At 42.4% G+C, this 21,627-nt stretch overlaps 1 protein-coding gene across 2 annotated transcripts in view; it reads left to right on the forward strand.

Moving 5' to 3' along the window:
- Positions 1-3,986: 3,986 nt before the first annotated feature.
- The window catches only part of PPARGC1A (PPARG coactivator 1 alpha), a 368,649-nt gene continuing 351,008 nt past the window's right edge, over positions 3,987-21,627 (forward strand). For both annotated transcript variants that reach the window (XM_065699713.1, XM_065699731.1), the window contains exon 1: positions 3,987-4,342. In XM_065699713.1, coding sequence (XP_065555785.1) covers positions 4,256-4,342 — 87 coding nt within the window. In that variant the 5' untranslated portion in view covers positions 3,987-4,255. The remainder of the gene's footprint in view (positions 4,343-21,627) is intronic.

Genomic DNA, 21,627 nt, shown 5'->3' on the forward strand with positions numbered 1-21,627 from the left:
AGCCTTGCTTTTCAGGGAATCTCTCGAGATATCCTTCCACATAACGAAAAGAAAGATTTGTTCATGATGCTCTGGCTTTTGCCTCAAAAAATTTACTCAGAGAGGTGTCTCCAAAAACTTGGCACTTTGATACCAGATCTATTACTGGTTCAAACAGCAGTCCTTGGTTCTTAGTCTTCTCCTAATCCATGTCGTGGTTTAACCCCAGCCAGCAACTAAGCACCATGCAGCCAGTCACTTGCTCCCCCGGTGGTAGATGGGGGAGAGAATTGTAGAAGTGAGAAAACCGGTGGGTTGATAATAAAGACAGTTTAAGAGGTAAAGCAAAAGCCACAGACACAGGCAAAGCAACACAAGGAATTTATCCACCACTTCCCATCAGAAGGCAGATGTTCAGCCATCTCCAGGAAAGCCAGGGCTGCATCACAAGTAACAGTTATCTGGGAAGACTAACACCATCTTTCCAAACATCCCCCCCTTCCTTCTTCTTAGCCCAGCTTTCTGTGTGGAGCATGACACCATATGATCTGGAATATCTCTTGGGTCAGTTGGGGTCAGCTGCTGGCTTCGTCCCCTCTCAACCTGTTGTGCACCCCCAGGCCTCGCTGGTGGGTTGGATTTGAGGAGCAGAAAAGGCCTTGGCTGTGTTAAAGCACTGCTCAGCAATAACTGAAATGTCCCTGAATTATCAACACTGTTTCCAGCACAAGTCTAAAGCATATCCCCATACCAGCAAATAAGAAAATTAACTCTACCCCAGCCAAAACCAGCACAGTGCAGTAGCCTCAGGGGAATGAGGATGTACTGTCTGTGAGAAGACAAGACCAGCTTCAATTTGAAAGCTTCGCCCTGATTCTCCTTATTCCCATAGCAAACAGGCTTTGCAGGTAACACCCTCCCCTCCCAAGAAAACAGTTTCTGGTTTATTTAGTAGACTTTGAAAGTCTTTAAGCTGAAATCATGGAAGCAAAGAGGAAACTAAATTAAATTCTAGACTGTGTTTAACAGAATGCCTTTCTAGTTGCTTTGCTGTCCTTTACCTAGTACTCTGGCACATCTTAACTGCATGGTATTATGCTGTGTGTGTCTCTGCAGAGATTTAAGTAATTTTCTCTGTTCCATCTGCACCGGGCCTTTCTTTCAGCACAGATGGAGTATTGATGTTTATCCTGAGGTTACTTTTATTGTTCAAACATTTCCTGGATTTTGCTGTTTCCTCCAGCCCCCACCAATCCGTTTGTTCCAAGTTCCTTAAAGAGTTCATTTTATCTCCACTTTACTCCTTCTAGTCCACAGGACTGAATACAGCATTAGCATCTTTTCTATGGAGCTGCTAGCACACTCGGTCAGGATATCAGACGATGGTTATTTGTGGATTTTATTATGTTTGGTTACGTACATCTAGTAATAGAAGTAACACATGAAGGTTTTTTGCTTCATCACCAGCATCACAGTGATGATGCCAGTGTGCTAAATCATGCGGTAGACAAATAGGTCATTAGCCACTTCAGCAATGGCTGGTTGACTGGAAACTTGTACGCATGGGCTGGAGAAGCAATACATAATGCTATAAATAAGTGTTCAGATCTCATTTTGCTGCCAGCAGAAGTGTGCTCTCCAGAGGCCCTGAATAGGTTCTGAGTAGTTCTCAACTATAAGAAAAGATTACAGCTGGATCTCCACTAGTAACTGATCGCTGTGCCATTAAGCTTAACTTCCGACCAGTGACCTCCTACCAGTTGCCTCCCCTAGGGCAACCTTCTGAACTTCAAATGAAGAGATTCTGAGCTAGAGCAAATGGTTAACAGCAGGGTGAGGAAAAATGTATGAAGAAAAAAGACAAGTAAACCCCACAAATATCTAAGAACCTATAATCTGCTTGATACTTATAAAGAACATTGCATTGGTGGGGCAGATAGCATGTCTGTCTCTAGAGGAGAGGAAGTAGGGAAAATGCTACCTACTGAAGTGTATCACTGTGTCAGCTATTGGAGGGGGGAAATAAAAATAATAATAATAAAAAAAGAATAGATAAGGAGAAGAGTCCAAGCGGTAGGATTTTCACTTCAAAACATAGGAACTTTGGCTCAAACCACGTAATTTCACAATGCAGACTTTACCTGCACGGAATAAGTAGCTCCAAGGTCAGGCTATGCTGGAGTGCTATCGGGATGGAATGCACCAAGACTCAAGATGAAATATGCAATATCAAGTTGCTTAAATTTTTAGAAGCAAGATGCTTTGAACACTGACCCCTCAGAGGGAAGGGAACGAAACAATTCAGGAAGGATGGTGAAGTACAAAGGAATTTTATGCCTTAATTGTTGCTGTCTGAAAAGTTGAAATAAATTCTTAAACTGCATGAAATTTTGCGGGCCACTAATGAGCAGTCTTAACAGGCAGAAGTGTCTGAAGGAAAATGTTGCAGTAATTCGAGAAACAAATCCTTGCGGACAGAGTAAACACCTTGTTTCTGATGTAGCGTCCATATTCTGTTGCTGGAAACTTTCCTGATGAATTTGAACCTGGTTTAGGGCAGAATGAAAGGCTCTTTGGCCTCATACAGAACAGAGCTGCCTGTCACAAAGGTTCCTTTGGGTGATGAATTCAGGTGTTCTTGGCTAGCCTTCATTCAGACAAAACCAACTCGCATCAAGAAGCTGAGTTTCTACTACACTTAAATGTGCTTCATGGCATTCCATGCTCATGCCACATTCGGAGACTCAAGAAAGAAAGATTTCCTCAACAAATAGAATGCCCAGAGGGTTCCATAGGTATTACTAGGTGGTGGTTTCTTCCTTCAAATAGTCAAGGGGGAGTGAAGAGCTTCAGTGGGCCTTGGGTCAGAGTTATGGCAGAAAACTCCCTCCAGGCATCGGAACATGTTCCTGGGAAGTGGCGGATTCACCATACCTGGAAGTGTTCAAACACCAAGCAGGTGAAGCCCTCAGTGACAGGGTTTAGTGGTGAACTTGGCAGTTCTGGGGTAATGGTTGGACTTGATGATCTTAAAGGTCTTTTCCAACCTAGTTGATTCTGTGGGCTGTTACGACTGTGCTGCTTAACAAACCACTGGCCCTCCTAGTTATGATCTGGAAGCAAAACCATTATTTCTACAAATGAAAAGCTTATATTCTTATCTGAACAATTATTCTGAAAAAACCCTACTTACATTATTTGCTTTTTATAATTATTTTAATTTTGTGATAGCATCATTGATATCATCAGTGTTAGATGAGGGAAAGTTCCCCTGTAAGAGGATTGTGCTGGAGGTGCTGGGTTTGCACTCAGGGGAAGGAGTACTCAAGAGACATGGTCAGCGTAATCCAATCCCTGTCTGCTAATTGCTCGGCAAACACTTCGAAACCATTATATTCAGTGTGACTTCGCTGTGGCCGACGCACTTTGAGGGCGGCTGAGGCGCCTTCCTTTTCGCTTCCCCTGAGGGCCGAGAGGTTCCCTGCTGACCGGGCTTCCAGGGCTGCCACAGGGGCGGCGGGGGGGGGAACGCGTCCCCGGTGCCCCCCCCGCGGTCACTGCGCGCTCGAAGGAAACAGTAACGACGAAGGATCCGCTCCTCGGAAACGGGACAGGCGAGGGAAGCGGCGCCCGGCCGGGAGGGCCCCGCCGCCGCCTCTGAGGGGAAGTTTCCCGCGGGCGGGCGAGAGGCGGTGTCCCGGCCCCGCCCCGCAGCGCACACGCTCCGCTGCCCCGGCGCGCGCCTCGAAACCCAGCCCCAACTTTCCACCTGCGCGGCGCGGCGCGGGGCGGGGCGGGGCGGGGGGGCCGGTCCGCGGCCGGGGGGGCGGGCTCGCCCGCGGCGGCGCTGCCCCGGCGCGGCGGGGGAGGACGCGCGTCGCCACTTGTCCGCTCCTTCCCCGCCGCGGTGCGGTGCCGTGCCGTGCCGTGCCGTGCCGGGCTCTGCCGGCTCCCCCCCCCCCCCCGCCGTTTCCCCGCGCGGTGCCGGTGCCGGCTGGGATGGCGCGGCGCCCCGGCGCTGCTGACTGCGTGCCGGGGGCTGTAGCACAGCCCGTTCCCGCCGGCAGCGGCGGAGGGAGCGCGCGCACGTGACGCCGGCCCCGGCTCCTCCGTGCCCCCGGGAGCGCCGCGCGCAGGCACCCGCGCTTCCTTCGCTCCGCTCGCCCGAGCCCGCCCGTCCGCTCCGCGCGAAGCCGGGGCAGCCGCGATCCGCGCAAGGAGCCAGAGTTTGTGGAGGCTGCTGCGCGCCTTCCCGAAGCGGTTTCGTGCCCGGAGGATGGCCGGCTGCGGGCTGTCAGAAGACGCTTGCTTCTCCTCCTTCTTTTACAACTACACCTCCTCCTGGGAGACCTCCTACAACCAGGTAAGAGGCGGCCGGTGCCGCCAGCCGGGCTCCCCGGGGGAGGCGAAGGTGGTGCCCGTGTGTGCGGGAACGGCCTGGAAGTGTTTCTGTTCAACGTGTGGGGGAGTCGGCCGGGAGGAGAAACGAGGGAAAAGAGCCTTTTCCCGTGTGGCTTTCAGCCCCCTTCCCTCCTCCTCCGCCCCTCCCGTGAGGAAGAGGAGCGGGGGGAGGGCTGAGGAGCGGGCTGCGCGCTACCCTGGAGCAGCTCGGGGCACAAGAAGGCAACTCGAGCGGAGCGTCCCCGATCCCGCCTTCGGCTGCGCTCACCGCCGGCTCCGTGCGCGCAGCGGCCCCGTCCCCGCCGGGGCGAGGGGAGCCGGCGGGCGAGCGGCAGGCTTGCTGCGAGAGGGACCCACTCTCCCTCCGAAATGGCCGCGTATGCGTTCAGCCTCGTAATTTCGGGTCCCGCCTAGGTGGGAATAGTTCGGGTTACCCCTCTCTCCTTCTTGTTCAGACCCCACACCCCCCTTCACGTAGTTAACTTTGATGACAGCGCGATGCGGAGCGCCCAGCCGGGCACCTCCGGCCGGGTCGACCGCTCCTGCCCGCGGGGGGCGGCTGGCGAGGTGCTGCGGGAGAGCGGGGAGAAACCAGAAATCGCGCCTCAGAGGTAGAGAGCTATTCCGGGAGCCTCCAAAGCGGCTTTAATTAAACAACTGTTGTCGTCTGCTGCCCCCGCTGCTTGTCTGGTGAAAGTCTACAGGCAGCTGTCATCGATAAACTACATCGGCGTGCGTGTCTGTGTCTGTGTGTGTGTGTGTGGAAGGAAGGAAAGGGGGCTCTGGCGCTGGCAAAGGGAAAGTTGGGCAGCGGGCGGGAGGCCGCCCCGGGCTGTGGAGGCGGCGGTGTCCGCCCGGGGGCAGAAGAGCCGCTCGCGGCCCCGGAGGCAGCGAGCGGTTGGGGGGGCCGGCTCCCGGCGCCCTCCTTGCGCGGGGCAGCCCCCGCTGAGCTCAGGGGAACCCCGCGGCCCCGGTTTCCAGGGAACTGAGGTCCCCGAAGGGGCAGCTGCCGGTTTAAGGTTACACCTCACGGCGAGGGGTCTTGGAACCGCGCGTTCCTCCCTGCCCTCGGGGGTTGACGCCGCCGGAGTTGGGGGCCCAGGCCGCCGCGGTGGGGCCCTGCAGCCCTGACAAACCGGGTCGTCTCTTGAAGCAGCTGAATAAATAGCGGTGTCCCGGGTGCGAGCGGACACCAGCCGGGCCCATCCCGGAAGGCACCTCGGCTGCACGCCGAGTCCGCCGCCCCGGACTCCGGGAGAGCCTTCCTCGCCGGGAGCAGGCGAGGCTGGCTGGCGCTGAGGAGGGGTTCCTGGGGGGAGCAGGCGCACGGGGGGCTCGCCGGTGCCTCCCGGCTCGGTGAAGTGTCAGTGCGCTGCGGCGCGAGTTGGGTCGGGGCTTACTGCGAGCCGTGGGTTGGGGCGGCCCTTGCTGCTGCTGGTGTGCGCTTTCCTGCGCATACCGAGCGCACGCACCGGTGCTGGTGTCTGTGTGAGCAGAGAACGCACATCGTTATCCTGCTAAATAGGAGCCCGTGCAAGTAACTGAGATTTAAGAAGGGCTTATGGCTTGTATCAAAGGCAGGCCGTCATCGAAGACTCCTTTGGAACCGTCAGAGGAGGAAAATGGTTAGGAACGCAGACAATACAATCAGGTTTAAACCAGTTCCTTTATCTAAAGTTAGTTTCATTCTGTAGCAAAACAGTTCCGTGAAAGAATGTCATTGTGAAACCTATCGTTCCCTCCATTTCTTTTAAGGAGAGCAAGCCCCTATCACAATGGAGGCAGGGAGAATTACTGACAAATCCGGAGTTGATCTGTTCTAAATACCAGTGTTGAACTGTATCTGAAGGAAAACGGGTGAGATAATTCAGGATGCACGAGGTCTATTTATAGAAGGACTATATACACTGTAGGATATATACACAAAGTTGAATGAAATATGCATGATTAGGAAGGGAGTTTAGAAGGAGAAGGTGTAATCACTATGTGGCATTACAACAGGAACAGATGAGCTTGCAAGACTTTCCAGGGTGAGGATGAGAAGAATTTTTAAGACACACATTCTTTCTGGTGCTCAAGGCTCCTTTCTATTTTCATCTTTGGAGTATTACGTTAGCATTTACATCAGTCACATTCACCAGCTGAGGATTAGCACTAGATGTTAGTCTGAATATGAAATCAAAATAAAGATGGGATTTTGCTGCAAATAGATTTTTTTAACACTTAAAACGGCAGAGTTGGCTTCAATTTGACAGTCAGCCATATTCATGTTTGTTTGTTTTAACCTGAATTGCATCCAGAAAAGTAAGAGCTTGCAAACCATTTCTTCTTGCTAAATATAGCAATGTGGCTGAAATAGAATTTGTTTTGTATACTCTGTTTAAAACAAAAAAGCAAACAGAAAAACTTTAAGACAAAGTGCTGAGATGAGAAGAGGGGTTGACTACTGGAAAAATAGGTTTTTATTCCTAGATCAATATGATGTGCTCTCAGCATCTAGTGCGAGGTAAATATATCAGTAGCGGTTCAGCAAGAGCTTACAAAAAGAAGCTTTTTGTGGCATCTCAAGATGTTAATGAGAGCATAAGTAACCAAATAAGGCTTAATGATGGAAACAGGTTAATGTGAACAATGTTTTCTTCTGGAAGCATAATACACTATCTGACTGGTTTGAAAGCGTATATTTGCTTTATAATTTGGGAAGGTTGAGAGACGCCTTTCAGCTTACATTATTGATGCATTATTGCAGTTCATTTTTAAGGACAAGATCATATGCTTGATTTGTTGGTAATGTTCTTGGAAGGAACTTTTCCCATTGCATATTAAATTCCAGAGTGCATCTCAAGAAAAGCTTGTATGGGAAAAATTATGTCTAGAAACTTGATGAAGTCTGTTTTGAATGTATTTCTGAGACAGTCTTCCAGAAAATAAGGCACTATAATAGTTACAAATAAGATTTTGCATTACTAAAGAGAGCTCCAAAAAGATTGACTGTCGTTTTTTACAGTTATTTTCGTACAGGGACTAAACCATTATGCAAAATTCTAGACTAGAGAAACTTGTAGACTTAAATCCTGAAAACTATGAGTTGTGGTTGCATAAACTTACCTGTGATGTTATGCCAGTGGGTGTAAACCTAAGGTGAAGGAATATCCAGCAGATTCATTCTCTGATCTGCAATTTTAGACTACCAATAAATGTTCTACTTTTAGTTCTTTTGTGAATACATGGTTGCCGAAAACTTCCTGAGTGTATCTTCTGGCTCACTGAGATTCTCTTTACATCCATTTCTTAATTAGTAGTCATGAGCAAAGAACAACTATGGCTAAGTACTGCAGAAGGGGTATTCAGCCTTGCGAGAGCAGTAGTATTCTTGGGCATAACCTGTCCATGCTGAACTGGCAGCATTATTTGTATTAATTATTTTCCACTCTCCACTCCAGAACTGGATACGTTGTTATGTTACTAATCTATATGGTGGGGAAGTGCTTGAAAGTCATTTGAAATGTAGTTCATGAGTGAAATCCTATGATTAAGGCATAAATCTGGATGCTAACTTTAATTCGATCTCAGGAAAATCCCTGCAGTATAGAAGTAAAATGAGGGAGTGTGCTGCCTGATTACTGCCATTATTTCAGAGATTTCTCCCTGCAGTGCTCAGCTGAGGGCTTCTTACAGGCACCAGCTCTTTGTCCTGCATTTTTGAACATGGCAGTACGTTATACAACAGTTCTTTCAGAGAATATATTCTGTAGATAGATGTAAGTCACTGAAAGGTAAACTAAGAGCCAACTTTGTGGTTTGGCTCTTGGTCTTTACATATGCAGGGACAAAAGCTCCAACTGCCAGTATTTTGGGGGATCTCTCTACAAGTTTTTTTGGGAGAGCTGGACTGAATGTAGTATGTTGCTTTTATGCATTTTATTCTTTTAGCTGGAGTAAATCCAATGGCTATTTCTATTTTCATCCATAGCCAGTGGGACTTTTTGACTTCTTTTTGTTTCCGTGGTTTCTGGACTTATTTTTTCTTTTTGGGATGGTTTTTTGGTAGTAGAACTTGAAGTCTGCAGGTTTGGAAATACGCCAGATGAGTTTGTGTTAACATGTATAGCATATACTGAATATGTATGTGCATGAGGATGTTGAATGGAAGATACTATATCAATCTGCATAAGACTGGGCAGTGCACATTATGATTTAGGTAGCCCTTTTTCTTTAATGGAAAAAGACTCAGTCGATAGTTGTACATGGTTTGGCTGTGAAAACCAATGGAACAAACCCATCACTCACCTTCAGTTATGTTTTAGCAAACCCTTTAACATCTCTGCAGATTAAAAAGACTGGTAAAATTAAATTAGTTAAGAAAAAGCAGTGATCTTGGGTTAGTATTGACAGAAAACACTTGGTAATTAAAAAAAAAAAGTTTATCTTGGATTTTAATTTTACCTGACTCTTCGGTACCCAGTGGTTGTGTGCCAGTGCACAAAGCCAGGGAAATGGAACACAATAAAAATGAAAGTGAAACTCAAGAGACCTGTTTTCTTGGCATCCCAGTGAAAGATAAACTGTAGGATAATGAGGAAGTTAGAATTTAATAGAAGAGGTAATAGACTTAAAATTGCTAAATGTATTTCTGTTTCTGTCAGAGATTTATGCCTCAGTTGGTCATTCAACGCAATAACTTTGAAAGGTGTATTCTGATGGCCATCTCATCTGGCCAAAAAAGCACATTTTAAACTGGGTGCAGACCATTTCCTCAAACCCCAGAGCAACCCAGCTAAATGGTGGTACAGTAGAGCCCCATAACACGAATTTAAAGCACACACAGCAAAGGGCAAGATGTTATTTCTCTGTCTTAGCTCAGAAGGAAAGCCTGTGTGCAAATTGTGAGTTACAGTTATGGCTGCAATGAGCTAATACATTTTAGTGATTTATAAATAAGACAGGATTTTCAAAAATACGGTTGTGTTCAGGAGAAAATGTCAGTAGTTCCAGCAATGTGTTCTGTAGGAAGAGGGCAGGGAGTTCTTAGCTGGTCAAATGTTCATGTGGTCTAAGCAGAAATGCAAAAGTGCAGGGTTTGCATTGGAATGAGAGTGGGGTCATCCACCCTTTGTACTCATCGTCAGGGAAGCAGAACCTTCTTCCAGAGAGACCATAGGAAATCAATGAGTACACTTTGCTAGTGTAGAGATAAATGTGTACTGCAGAAGGGTATTAAATATAAAAGGGCAGCAGTAAAATGATTTACTACATGAAGCAGTGGAACTTTCTTTTGGTCACCTAAAAGGCAATTTTCAATTTTTGATAGCATAATTGTTTTGGTTTTTTTTTTTTTTTTTAGTACTAATAAGTGAAAAAAGATGGCAAATCAGCTATTTTACAGGGATTTGAGGTATATAATGTAAGCTGAGAATCTTGTTTACAGGTGGCAGCTTATTTACAAGTATATACATGCTTTTTTTAACATACTATCTGGCATTTATAGTTTAGATTCTAATCATCTGATCTAACTTCCAAAAGTTAATGGTTTTTTTGAATGTTTTTTCCTGAGGCAGTGTGATCCAGTTTGTCTCGCCATGACCAGAAGGTATCACTGAGGGATACCAGCACAACGGATGCACATAGGAGAGAACCTGACGTACATTTAGGTGTAGAGGCTTAATGAAATGTGGAGGAGCAGGTGCGCAGCCCTAATGTGTCGGTGGTTGTTTTAATTTCCTCTGATGTGCCTGTTTGCTGTGTGAGCAAAACTCCTTGTACATTTAAAACCTATAGGACTGGAAAATTGCTAAGAAGGATGGAAACCCAAGACAGTGGTTCTACAGTGTTTTTTTGTCTTAGACTCTGCCTTCTTTACAAGTGGCAATTGAGATTCCCCTTCTGCTAAGTAGCTGTGTGTTATTGTCTCTAAAGGTAAAATGAAGGTGAAGAGAGATTAATAGCAGAGTGATCCTTGCTCAGGATATGGCACTTGTCACACTGTGGTTCCTATTTTGGAAAGAGGAATTGGGCATGCTTGGTTCCATATGAACTCACTGGGACCTGAAATGACAAGAGGTGTGTCTACACGAGCACTTTGCTTGGAAGCAGCAGTGTGCTGCATTCATCCTGACTCTGCTGTGCTTTGGTTCATGTCGCAGATTGGTCTTGTTGCAAATGAATGGAATTCCTTTTGGGTAGAACTGAACAGGGAGATGTGTTCCAGGAATAGTCCTAGTGCATTTGAGCTACAAATTGACATTCAGCTAATGAGATGAGACCAGAGCTAGGATGAAGTGAAATAATCAAACAAACCAGTGGTGCGAAACATATATTAGGTGTCAGATCCTCAGCACCAGCTGTCTGGCTCTTTCAGTCTTACAGTTCTGTGTTACTGGCTTGTGTAGAAAGCCTTTGCACCTAGCAGACAGTGCATGAAAGCCTGTACTTGGGAAGCTGCTTGGAGAATCATGGGTAGGGCGGTCACCTGACATGCATCCTTATGTCGCAATCATAAGACCATTATTCTTTCCCTCAAAAAGGGGTAGTTTGTGTTGGCATGAAGAGAAAAGGTTCGTTTGATCACTTGTGATATAACACATGAGTGAGTAAGAGGCACTGCTACTTTGGCTCACAAAAGCCCTCCACATTTTTAACCCATTTTATTATTTGCAAGAGCAATTTAGTTCCTAATGTTAACAATGAATGATTATGATTCTGTACTTCCGTTTACAGCATAAATTAGCATTTTGTTTTCCATTACAGCTTTTGAATGAGGAATTATAATGTATAATTTGCTGCAAATAGATGTTATCATCTCTCTGGATGTGAACAACCACATAAACTTGAGCAAATGATAAAAATGGAATCAATTACTTCTCAAATGGAAGTAGTTTACAAACCTTCACATGCAAAATGGCAATAGTAGCTGGTTATTGTAACAAATAATTAGCTTTTTTTTTCTTAAAAACAACATTTATTGAATTCCATTGACAATTTAGTAATTGTTTGTAGAATATTTAACAACCCACCCTCACAAAATACATGCTGTATAATATATGCATTTTTTAAACTGCAGATTGCCTCTGTAGTCCTTGCATGAAGCTTTACTCATGTATTTTCACCTGTACAAATGTTCCAGAAGCGGAACACTGAGCCACAAATCGCTGATGATGATTAGAGAGCTTCACAGTATTCTGGAATTAGTAGATCAGGCTTGAAATTCTAGAGGAGAGAAGGATGAAGAGTCTGGTTAGAGGCTGTATCCAACACCTGCTGAAGGTGATGTGAATTTTCCTGTTGTGTTTGAAATCATGATCTAGGTCCTGGTAAAAGGATAAAGAAGAGAAAGAGACATTATTATAGTTGCTTGAATAAATTCATGCTGTAAGTCTCCACTGTAGAGAAAGGTAATACCTTGTACTGTAATGAGTTTACTAGTTTGAATTTCACAAAACAAGTTTTCACTGTCAGTTGCTACGATATGTTTCTGTATTATACAGAGTTATTCATGCTTGGAAAAATACCAGTCCACAGCCAAAATGAATGTGAGAAACAGTCCAGAATCCCACTTACTCTCTTCCTCTTGCCGAGTCTTGCTTCATATCACTAAAGAACATAATCCAAGCATAATTTCCAAACTCTTCCTTTCAAGGAGGCTGTCTAAATTGTGATGATTTTCTACGTACCGGTTTGCACATATATTCATTTCTGATCCCTTAAAGCTCTGACCATAAAGCCATCATCTCATCACTTCCTGTCAACCTGAATTCACTAGCCTTTTCCTCACAGTCTTCCCTGGTAACCCCATTGTGTGCATTCGTCCATAACCCCAAGCTGAACATACTGTCTTGATTGCTTCCACCTTCTGTCTTACCCTTGTTAAAAAATACAAATCAAAGTCTATACTTTGCCTCATCTAGTGCTTTAGATTTTAGAGTTCTTGTTGTCCTTTTAAAATGTTAACACAATTTAGCTTTTCTGTTTACTGTTACCACCACCTCTTTCTGTTTAGGACTGGTGCTAGCTTTCATACTTCTTGCGTTGCTTCTTTTTTGCTATCCCCACACTTTTTCCCCTTTTACTTAGTGAAGTCATGAGCCCCTGGAGGAAGATCATGTAAGCTTTCCTCTACCTGTTCTCTTGAAGGCCATTGTTGCCTAATTATTAAAAATGGATAAACTTATTTTGTGCTTGAAAAACTATGGATCAAGCTGACCAAAACCCAGTTGCCACCCTGACTGTCACATTTCACTGTATTCATCTGTTGCTTGTTTCTTTAGGTTGGTATCTGCTGCCATACTCTGATCAGTCTGTAGATCAAGTAAACAATAGCTTTTTATTCTTCTAATAATTAAAAAAAAAAAAAAAAAGCTTAATGATGTGTTTTCTCATCTGCCCCACTCTGACAAACATTGGGACTGAAGGAGTTAAAGGGGGGAGAGGTCATCCTGTGGTCCCTAGACTGAGCAATTCACAATGTCTGAGGTACACTTGCGTTGTAAAAACTCACTTCAGCCATTTGTTTTATTTTTTTTTTTTCTGGAGTCCAACAGCACATTGTGACTTGATGTATCTGCTGAACTTTGACTTTTTATCCATGAAGCTTCTTATTATACCTGTGTGCTGCCTCTATATGCTCATAGTTTCCTTAGGCCTTGGTCCAGCAGACCACTTAATTGCTCAACTGTAAACACTTGAAGTCAAGGGAACTGCTTACTGTTTTGAAATGAGTGTGTGGTGTGTTGGACTGGGGCCTTACACAGCTGTATCTTAAGGACAGAGAACTTTGCTTCCTTCTTGTTTGTCAAATACTTGCCGTACTTCCAGTACGTTAGAAGTATTGATGGTAGTTATGGCAGTAGGAGCGGGAAAGCTTTGAAGAGATCAAGGAAACCGGGTAATGTTTACAGTATTGTTCATTTGCAGTTCAGTGTCTTTCTTTGCTCAGTGGATTTGTAAATAAAAGACGATTCCTCTTCTTCTCCCAGACATAAAACCTGTGATGAAATGAATAGGTAGTGTGTTAAAATGCATGATTACGTGCAGTGACAGAAAGCCAGGCATGAAAGATACTTAAGGACAGGAAACTTCTTTTGGATTGTAAGCATGGTTTCAAAAAAGAAAAAAATGAAAAGATGGCTGTAATGGTAAAAGGAGAAAAAAAGATAGTAAGTAGGACATGCACACACTTAAATATTTAAGCCATATGAAACGATGAATAAGTGTACTACTGACCGGATAAATTAGCAAAACAAAAGTAAGGTTTTACTTCCAGCCTTTTTTATTTTCATCCAAAAGACTTAATTGCTGGAGGATTAAAATAATTAATATTCAAGGCTAGAAAGTGATAACAGTGTGCAGAAGCTTGGATGCTCCAGCTACCAGAACCAGTGAAAGGAATACTTTTCTCTGTGTGATGTCAAAGCCAAACGAAGAGGGGAAAAATGGAGGGAGCTGTGGCTCTTTGATGTTACTTTCAGAATAAAAATAATGCTGTGAAAGAAATAGCTTAATCTTTTTCTATTTATCTAAGTCTCTTTTTTTCCTAAAGAGTTAGGGCAGCATTGTTAATTGATTTTTCTGACACTCATAATAAGTTGTATTAAAAACAATTTACAAAGGATTTTTTTTTCTCCAGAAGCTGAGCCCTGCAGAATCTGTTGTAGAAAAGTGGGTAGAGAGTGGATTATTGTACACCACTGTTCTCACGTAATTGTAATCTGCGTGATTGGTGAAATGCATTGTCCGTTTTCAAGCAGTGGTGTCTTTCCAATAAGATTTGCTGGTTTAGTAGCAATAGCATCAGGATATCTCATGCCCTTTCAGTAGAAATAAAGGTTGTCCGAACAGCTGCTCAGATTGTGCTGGCATAGTAGCTGTCTTTGCTGGAGTGCCAGTTTTTGGCTAGAATATTTTAACACACTGGAACTTTTCTCTGGTTACCAATGGTTGAATCATTTCCAGCTGTGAAAACAGATGTGTGGCTTTTTTGGGAAGTAAAGCTAATTAGGGGAGGTTTATGAATTGGTTCTTTATATTTTTAATATGGGGTTAGAGGATGCTTTCAGAAAAGAAATAGGGTTTTTTTATGAACATGAAGTTGAACAGATTATCAACACACACAGCGTCATAAGGAAAATTCTGGGCATTATCCATGACAAAAGGAGCCTGTGTACTGCCTCATTACCTCCTAAAACCAGGTTAAAAATGAAGAAATGCTTACTGCTTGCATTGGTAACTAATGAAGTTGAGACAAAACTGGCAAATAAATGTGACTAGTTTATCTTGGTGCACATTGAGTATTAATACTGCTGTTTGGCTATTTGTAAGGCTGCTCACAGTCTTTTCAAATCTGTATGGGCCAACACATCACACACGTCTCCTTACATTTTTTGTTTTCTTCATCTTTGGCTTTCGTCTTTGAAAGGAATTCTCTAGGTGAAAACTCTGGAAAATATTTGCCGTGTTTCAGATATTCTTTTCCCCTTTGTGTTTAGCATAGTGATTTGTACCTTTAACATTGCTGTCTATTTTTAAGATCGCTGGTAGGCACAACACAGTTGTTACAGAAAAGAAACTTTCTGTCTGAAGAAACTTTTAGTTTTGTGATTCCTTTTTTGACTCTTTGTTCTTGATTGTTTTGTAAAATAGATGGTGAAGGGTGAAAAATAAAAACAGCAGCAAGTTGTTTTATTTTTGTTACTCGTGTTGCAAAGAAGTGTCATATGAAATGGGAAGTTGTTGGTTAGAACATCCTGAAACAAGGCTGTTGTTCCTTGGGCATATTGTGCATATGCTGGGGCTGCGCAGTGTGTTGCATTCTAAAACCTCAGATGTACAGAAGTGTGTCAAGAATTCTCACTAAACCTTTATGTCAAAATGAACTGTAAGCTCACTGAGTAGTATTCAACTTTTTAAGACCACGGCTGTAAGCTAGCAACACAAGCAGAAAAAATACTGTTTACACATGTATTTTTGCATTTTTTTCCACATGAAAAAATGAGTATTTGGAAAGATCATGGAGAGACTCATATTAAAAAAACCCAACCAATCAAAAAAAACCCTAAGAAACAAAAACTGTTGGAGCACATATGTGTATCCACGAAACCACTTGACTGATCTTCTTTAATGGGTAGATAGAACTATCCTGTCAATTGCAGGACATATTTGGTGCTTTGGATGCATTCCCTCTCAGAGAGTCTTGATGAAAAGCTTTGCGTGTTGGAAATAACATGTTGCCTATCTGAGATTTGCAGAGAATGAGGATATGATGTTCTGTTGTAAAAGCACAAGGAGCTGGGCAGTGGTTTTAGGTGTTTTTGCTAAGAGGCATTGCCCACTGCTTAAGCAGAATGGCTGTTGGTCTTTGGGTTAGTAGTTGCCCAGAATGAAGAATGGATGTGGCAGTGCTATATGCAGTGCAAGTTTCTAATGTCTTACCATGTTAGGTTCCTGTATAGTTTTGCCAGATACTAACTGTATGGCTGTTCTTGGGCCAGTTGTATGTTTCAAGCTAGGGTTTTAGTTATTTTAATGAACAGGTACCAGTAAATTTGATTTTACTGTCTTCAGGAGTGTTACTAGATTTAAAAAAAGAACCCATGCAAAATTTCATAGCATGATGTATAATTAAATCTTGTCACCAGGGCAGGCAGTATAAAGTGTAGATCTGTGGGGTTTTTTCATTTTGTTTTGTTTTTTTTTTTTTTAATAGAAGATTTGTTGTTGTTTTATTTATTTTTTTGGTGAAGACATTAAGTATAAGGCAAAAACCAAGTAAGAGAAGAAAAGGGCCGGCATATTGAGAGATACTTAATAAAAATATAAATTCTTTTGTACTTTAGAAGATGTAAAGCAAAGTGGCAGCAAAAGTCAGAGCTGTATTTGATTAGAAATCAAAAGGTTATTAATAGTGCTGATTACTTCAGCTTAGTTATGTCTGCTCTAGTATTACTCTTACTTGTTTGCAACACTAATCAAGCTCACTGTAAGCCCTTATCTTTGACCAGCCAGAAGAAATCATAAAAGGAATAATTGTTTAGTGAGAAAGACTTTGATAACAGCATGACTCTTGTGTGGGAGACAAAGAGATAACACTGAATGAAATGATATAACCCAGGTAGCTAAGGTGATAGATTCTTTAGCTGTCTTGTCCTCAGCAGTAGAATATACAGCAAATTAAAGATGTCTTCTCGAGAAACATTTTAAGAATTGATGGTATTTGTAGTTTGCATGTTTCACATTTGCATGTGTAGAGGAAAGGGAGGAGATTTGGTATTTAGAATAATACGATTTTGTAAACCCACAGCTTTAGACCAGGCAATTCAGCATTGCTTAGTACCCAGTTATCTCCCCATTACATTGGGAACTGGCGTTGGTGTTTGACTTATGTTTGACCAAAAATATTTTCCAAAACATAAGTATTTATTTGAAGGAAGGCATTGAGTATTTGGTAAAGCTTTTGATACTTATTGTCCTGGTTAATCATTCTCATTGTTTGCTTGCTTTAGAAAGCCATGTTTTTAGTTAGAGTTGTTCAGAATTGATTTGCTAGGCAGAGGTTCTTTTTGGCTTGACGTGGTAGGTTGGGGAGCCCTTCAGTGTCTCTTTGTTTCTCCCTCTGAAAAATGCTTTTACTGAAGACACCGCTGTGTCTTCTTTTTGTTAAGCTAATCACAGTGACCTCTTTAAGACTCTTACTGGAGGATATTTTTTGCAGACTTCAAGTACATTCGCATAACTTTTCTGTTTTTCCTTGCAATTTTTTGATTTCCCTTTAGGAAAATGAGATGCTGGAAGCAGGAGATGGTATTTCAGTGTTGGTCTCTCCAATCCTTGAAGTACTACAGAGAAGAGTTCCCTTACCTGCTTCTCTTCATTACATTCAAGGTTCAAATTAATTCTGGTTGCTGCAGTATCACAATGAGAGTTCACATTGAGTAACTTGTGCATTTCAATACTTGCTGTCTCAACTGGAGTCATCCAGGATAGTCTGCTGTTCTGTACATATGTTATACTTTCTGTTCATTTGTTTGCGCCTCAATAGGTTGTTTTATCCAAACATACTGTTTAAAATGAGACTCTTGCATTCTTTTTTTGCTAATCTTTTGTCTCCTCATTTTATCATCATTTTATCTGATGAAATGTTGACTAGTGTGGAGCCTGGGACCAATCCTTGCTGAAACCCAGGAGAAACATCTATGCTAATTCCTCATTGTATTTTGTAATATCTCTCCTAGCCCCATTTTAAAGCACTTAATATACTCTTATATAGTATCTTCTTAATTTCTGAATCTGAAAGTCATGCTGTAATATAAATCATCTGCCTTGCAGGAAGTCTTCTACAGACTCATAATTACTGAACAAGTGGTGTCATCAAATATTTGAGTTAAAATTACTGGATATTTTTAGTGATAAGGTGCTAGTCCGCTAGTTCAGTTATACATATATGTAGCAATATAATACTTAATATACCTTTCCTGGGAGGAAGAGGAACTTTCATGTTTGTAGGATGTAAATGAGCATTTCTAAAATAACTTTGGAGCTGTAGACATTGTACTTGAGTTTTTTAGATGGTTACAGTTGTAGTGCCCACACCAAAGAGACAGTGATAAAAGCATCATGTGGGAGCAATACTTCATGCATGATGCATAATATTAGTGTGCCTGTGTGCCAGCAAGTTGTATGCACCCTGGATAACTTTAAAATGCTTCCATATTTTCTAGGTAGGACTTTGAATAACTGGAGAAGTACTCAGAATTGATCTAGACAGGGGCCACCCTCCCACCTCAATACAAAATAAAGCTTTAGGATATTTTTGGCCCCTTAATTTAATGTGAAAAAAAAAAAGAAAAGAAATAGAATACTAACTCCTGATTTAATTTTGCAGAAGTCAGTTTGTGTCAAGGCTGAATTTGTTTTTGTATATCTGATAATGAGCTGGATGTGTTACTTCTCTGGTAGGCTATAGTTCATTCTCTTTAAACTCCTTCAGCCAGGACTGCTTCTGAAAGAGATGGCCCTGGTGGCCCCCATCTGCTATCTTGCTCCTGCGTTTGTGCTGGCCACAAGTGTTCCATGTTCAAGTTTATTCACCTCCTGCATGTGACTCACTTTATGGCTACCCAGACATGGGCCATGGTGCAGAAGAGGAGCAACACAGGCTCAAGAGTGAGCAAGCAAGGAGAAGGCAAATCTGTGTGTTTTAGCATCAGTGATGGCCCATAGTGGTTTCAGTGTGATTTAAGTCTGCAGCCAGATGTGCTAAGGAAGTGACCATGCCAGTTGTTGACCTTTACTGCCCCAATGTGAAAGTGTGGCGTTTGTGACAGAAAGCCTTCCATCCCAATTTGCAAGCTTAAATGCACATGCAATTGCTCCCTAACCTGGTTCCTTCAAAATGACCTAAATTAGTATAAACATTGAAAAATCTCTACTCTCATGAATCTTAACAACCACAAGCAAACATGCCTTTATTTTGAAAGAGCTTGGGTAAAGTACAGTACAGTCAGTGCTGATGTGCTGTCATGCTGGGTGATCATCAGGAAGTGATGATGAGCAACTGGAGGTCTGTAAGGGTGGTAGCCTGGGTCAGCTGCAGCCTCCAGAGACTAACTGGATTCAGCTTACATTTGCTGTAAAAGCACTAACTAGGGAAAGATACTAAGTAAGAAAGAATGAAGTGCCTTTTCTAGGAAGGATTTGAGGTGAAGACAGTGGGAGCTTCTTGTTTTCAGTAGGTCTGCATTTTTCCTCACTGAAGAGCTGTCAGTTTTCAAATGCATTTTTTCATGGGTGTGTATGAGGCTGTGATTTTTATTTTTTTCCACCCCCATGCAAGGAAGTAATGATTTTGGGTGTCTGGGTTTTGAAGGCTCGGCTTCAGACCTCTTAAAAAGGGCTAAATTTCAGTAGCTAATTGTTCAGTGTTTACTGAGCTTTTGGGCTTTTTGAGTAACAAAATCTTAACAAGAATCAATGGCTTTTGACATGTGTGTGTCTAGTGTTTAATGTGTGAAGACAGCTTGCAAGCACATTGCAGGGAAAGCTGTATGGAAACCTTGCTAGGCTGGATTATGCAGAGAATTACCGGTCGTCACAGAAATTGATTAGTATAATTGATATCTCTTTTTACTAATATATTTTTATGATGTTTGTTAATCATAGGTGGGACTTTAAAGCCCTACTGTGTAAGTTTTTAAAATAAGCCTAGCATGCTCAGGCTTCTATGTAGTTCCACAGCACAGGGCTCTGAGCTTCATGCAGGCTCTCGAGCCTTAACACCCATGTGTTCTCCTAGGAAATAAGATTTGATAATGTGTTTTTTGCTTGCAGACTTTTATAAGCTGAATTTGAAGACTGAAACAAGCCTGTCCTGGTATCTGTGCCAAATTTAGGTGACACACAACACAACCTGAAATAATTCCCTGTAAACTGTCAGTGACCACAGAGAGTTTTGATTTGGCAGTGATGTCTGTATTTAGAGTTGACTCCAGGAGACTTTGGGTAACATTTGTCAAAGGTGCTGAGTTTTGTTTTCTGAAGGCACATGGGTGTGAGAAGCAAGGTGCCTTTCAGTGAGACTGCAGGTAAGCTCTCCTAAAATACCTAGTGCTGTGGAGGAATGTTTGCTGTGGTTTAAAATTGAGTACCTCAGATAACAAGGTCAACAGAGCTAGGTGGCACCTGAGTCTTCAAGTGGATTAGTTATTACAGGTAAAAAGCATTTCACTGTGTCTTCATTTTGTCTGCTCTTCAGCTGTAAGGCTATGTTGGAAGATGGAAGGCTATGTTGGATATCTCTGTGCAGCATTGCACTTCTGATGGTAGTATGTGTGTAGTTTTTAAACTGATGTAAGTAGCAAGTGAACACGAAACAAGGGGGTTATTTTATTCTTAGAAGACTTAAGAAATCTCTGTCAAGACAGACTTAAACTTTTCTATGTGAACTTCAGGTATCTTCTATTAAGACTTCCATTACCTGAAGGAAGAAGGATTCTTTACCGGTGTGGGTTTCTTAGTTGGGTTTTTTGTTTGTTTTTAAAATAGCTTGAAAGCAAAATGAAGGTACACATTGGAATACCTAATGTTATACTAATTTAGCTATACTTACCTGAAAACCCAAAATACTCTACTGTCAAGCAGTAAAATATCCATCCACATAACATTTTCTTAAACAAGTTTTATATATATGCCTTAATTAAGTTCTTAATGTAAGAGGTTTCACTGCTTTTGTAGTGCAAAGTACTGGTTTCAAATGAGCAGAAAATACTTAATGCTCTGAAGCAGAAGAACATCATAAAAGCATCTAAGTCGAAGTTAACTTAGAGTGTGGCAAAGCAGTTGTGTGGCAGGAGAGAGAGTGCAGAAATGTCCATTTTTACAAATGAGACTAATAGAAGTTTTAAGCATTGTCTTGCCGTTTCTGTATTTAATGTTCTTGCCAGTGTCTTCCAGTTAAGGAGTAGCACAATGTGTGGCATTTAGTATGCGTTTAATCTCTCTTTTGTTTTTAAACAGATCTTCTTCAGCTGGTAGCAGCTTTAAGAATTATGTGAGTAGAATGGTAGAAATAAAGGCAAATGAGAGAAGACAATGTAATGATGCTTTATACTTATATATCAGTTTTCTGTCGTTTGGAAACTCTAGGACTTTTGGTTGCCAAATGTCAGGCTGATTGCTTTCCAGGTGAAGCTGTACTGTGCTGCTTTGAACTGATACTGCATGATTAAGGTAATAAGTAAGTGCCACTTAATTGGAACAGGCCTGATCAGAAGACATTCCAGGTAACTGATTTAAGCCAAACAATACTTAATTGCAGTGACTGTTGCATAATGGGGATGATAATTACGTGTATTGGGGATACCTTGAAATGATTTATTGGTGGTTGGGTCTTTTGTGTCTCTCTCACTGTTGGCTCTTTTTCCTGTTATTCAAAATAGCCTTCAGTGACTTCATAAATAGCCGTGATTCATTCAGAAAGCAGATAAACCCAATTGCTGATGGTTGGCTTTTCGTAACTCTGTGCCAGAGGTTTAAAATCATCTTGCTTAAAATCATGATGCCTCTACTGATTTTTGAGAACCTTTTTACTTGTTTTCAGGATGTTGAACTGTTGGGTTTGCTTTTTTTCTTTTCTATGCGATCAGGAATGTTAGAAAGTTAAATAAGGACAGGACAATTTCTTGGCTTCTGGATCAGGGCCATCTCTACCATCACGAGACTTAACTAAATCATAGAAGTTGGTATGTTCTCTGCTTTTTG

The sequence above is a fragment of the Lathamus discolor genome, chromosome 1 (assembly GCF_037157495.1).
Source record: "Lathamus discolor isolate bLatDis1 chromosome 1, bLatDis1.hap1, whole genome shotgun sequence".
Classification (NCBI taxonomy): Eukaryota; Metazoa; Chordata; class Aves; order Psittaciformes; family Psittacidae; genus Lathamus; species Lathamus discolor.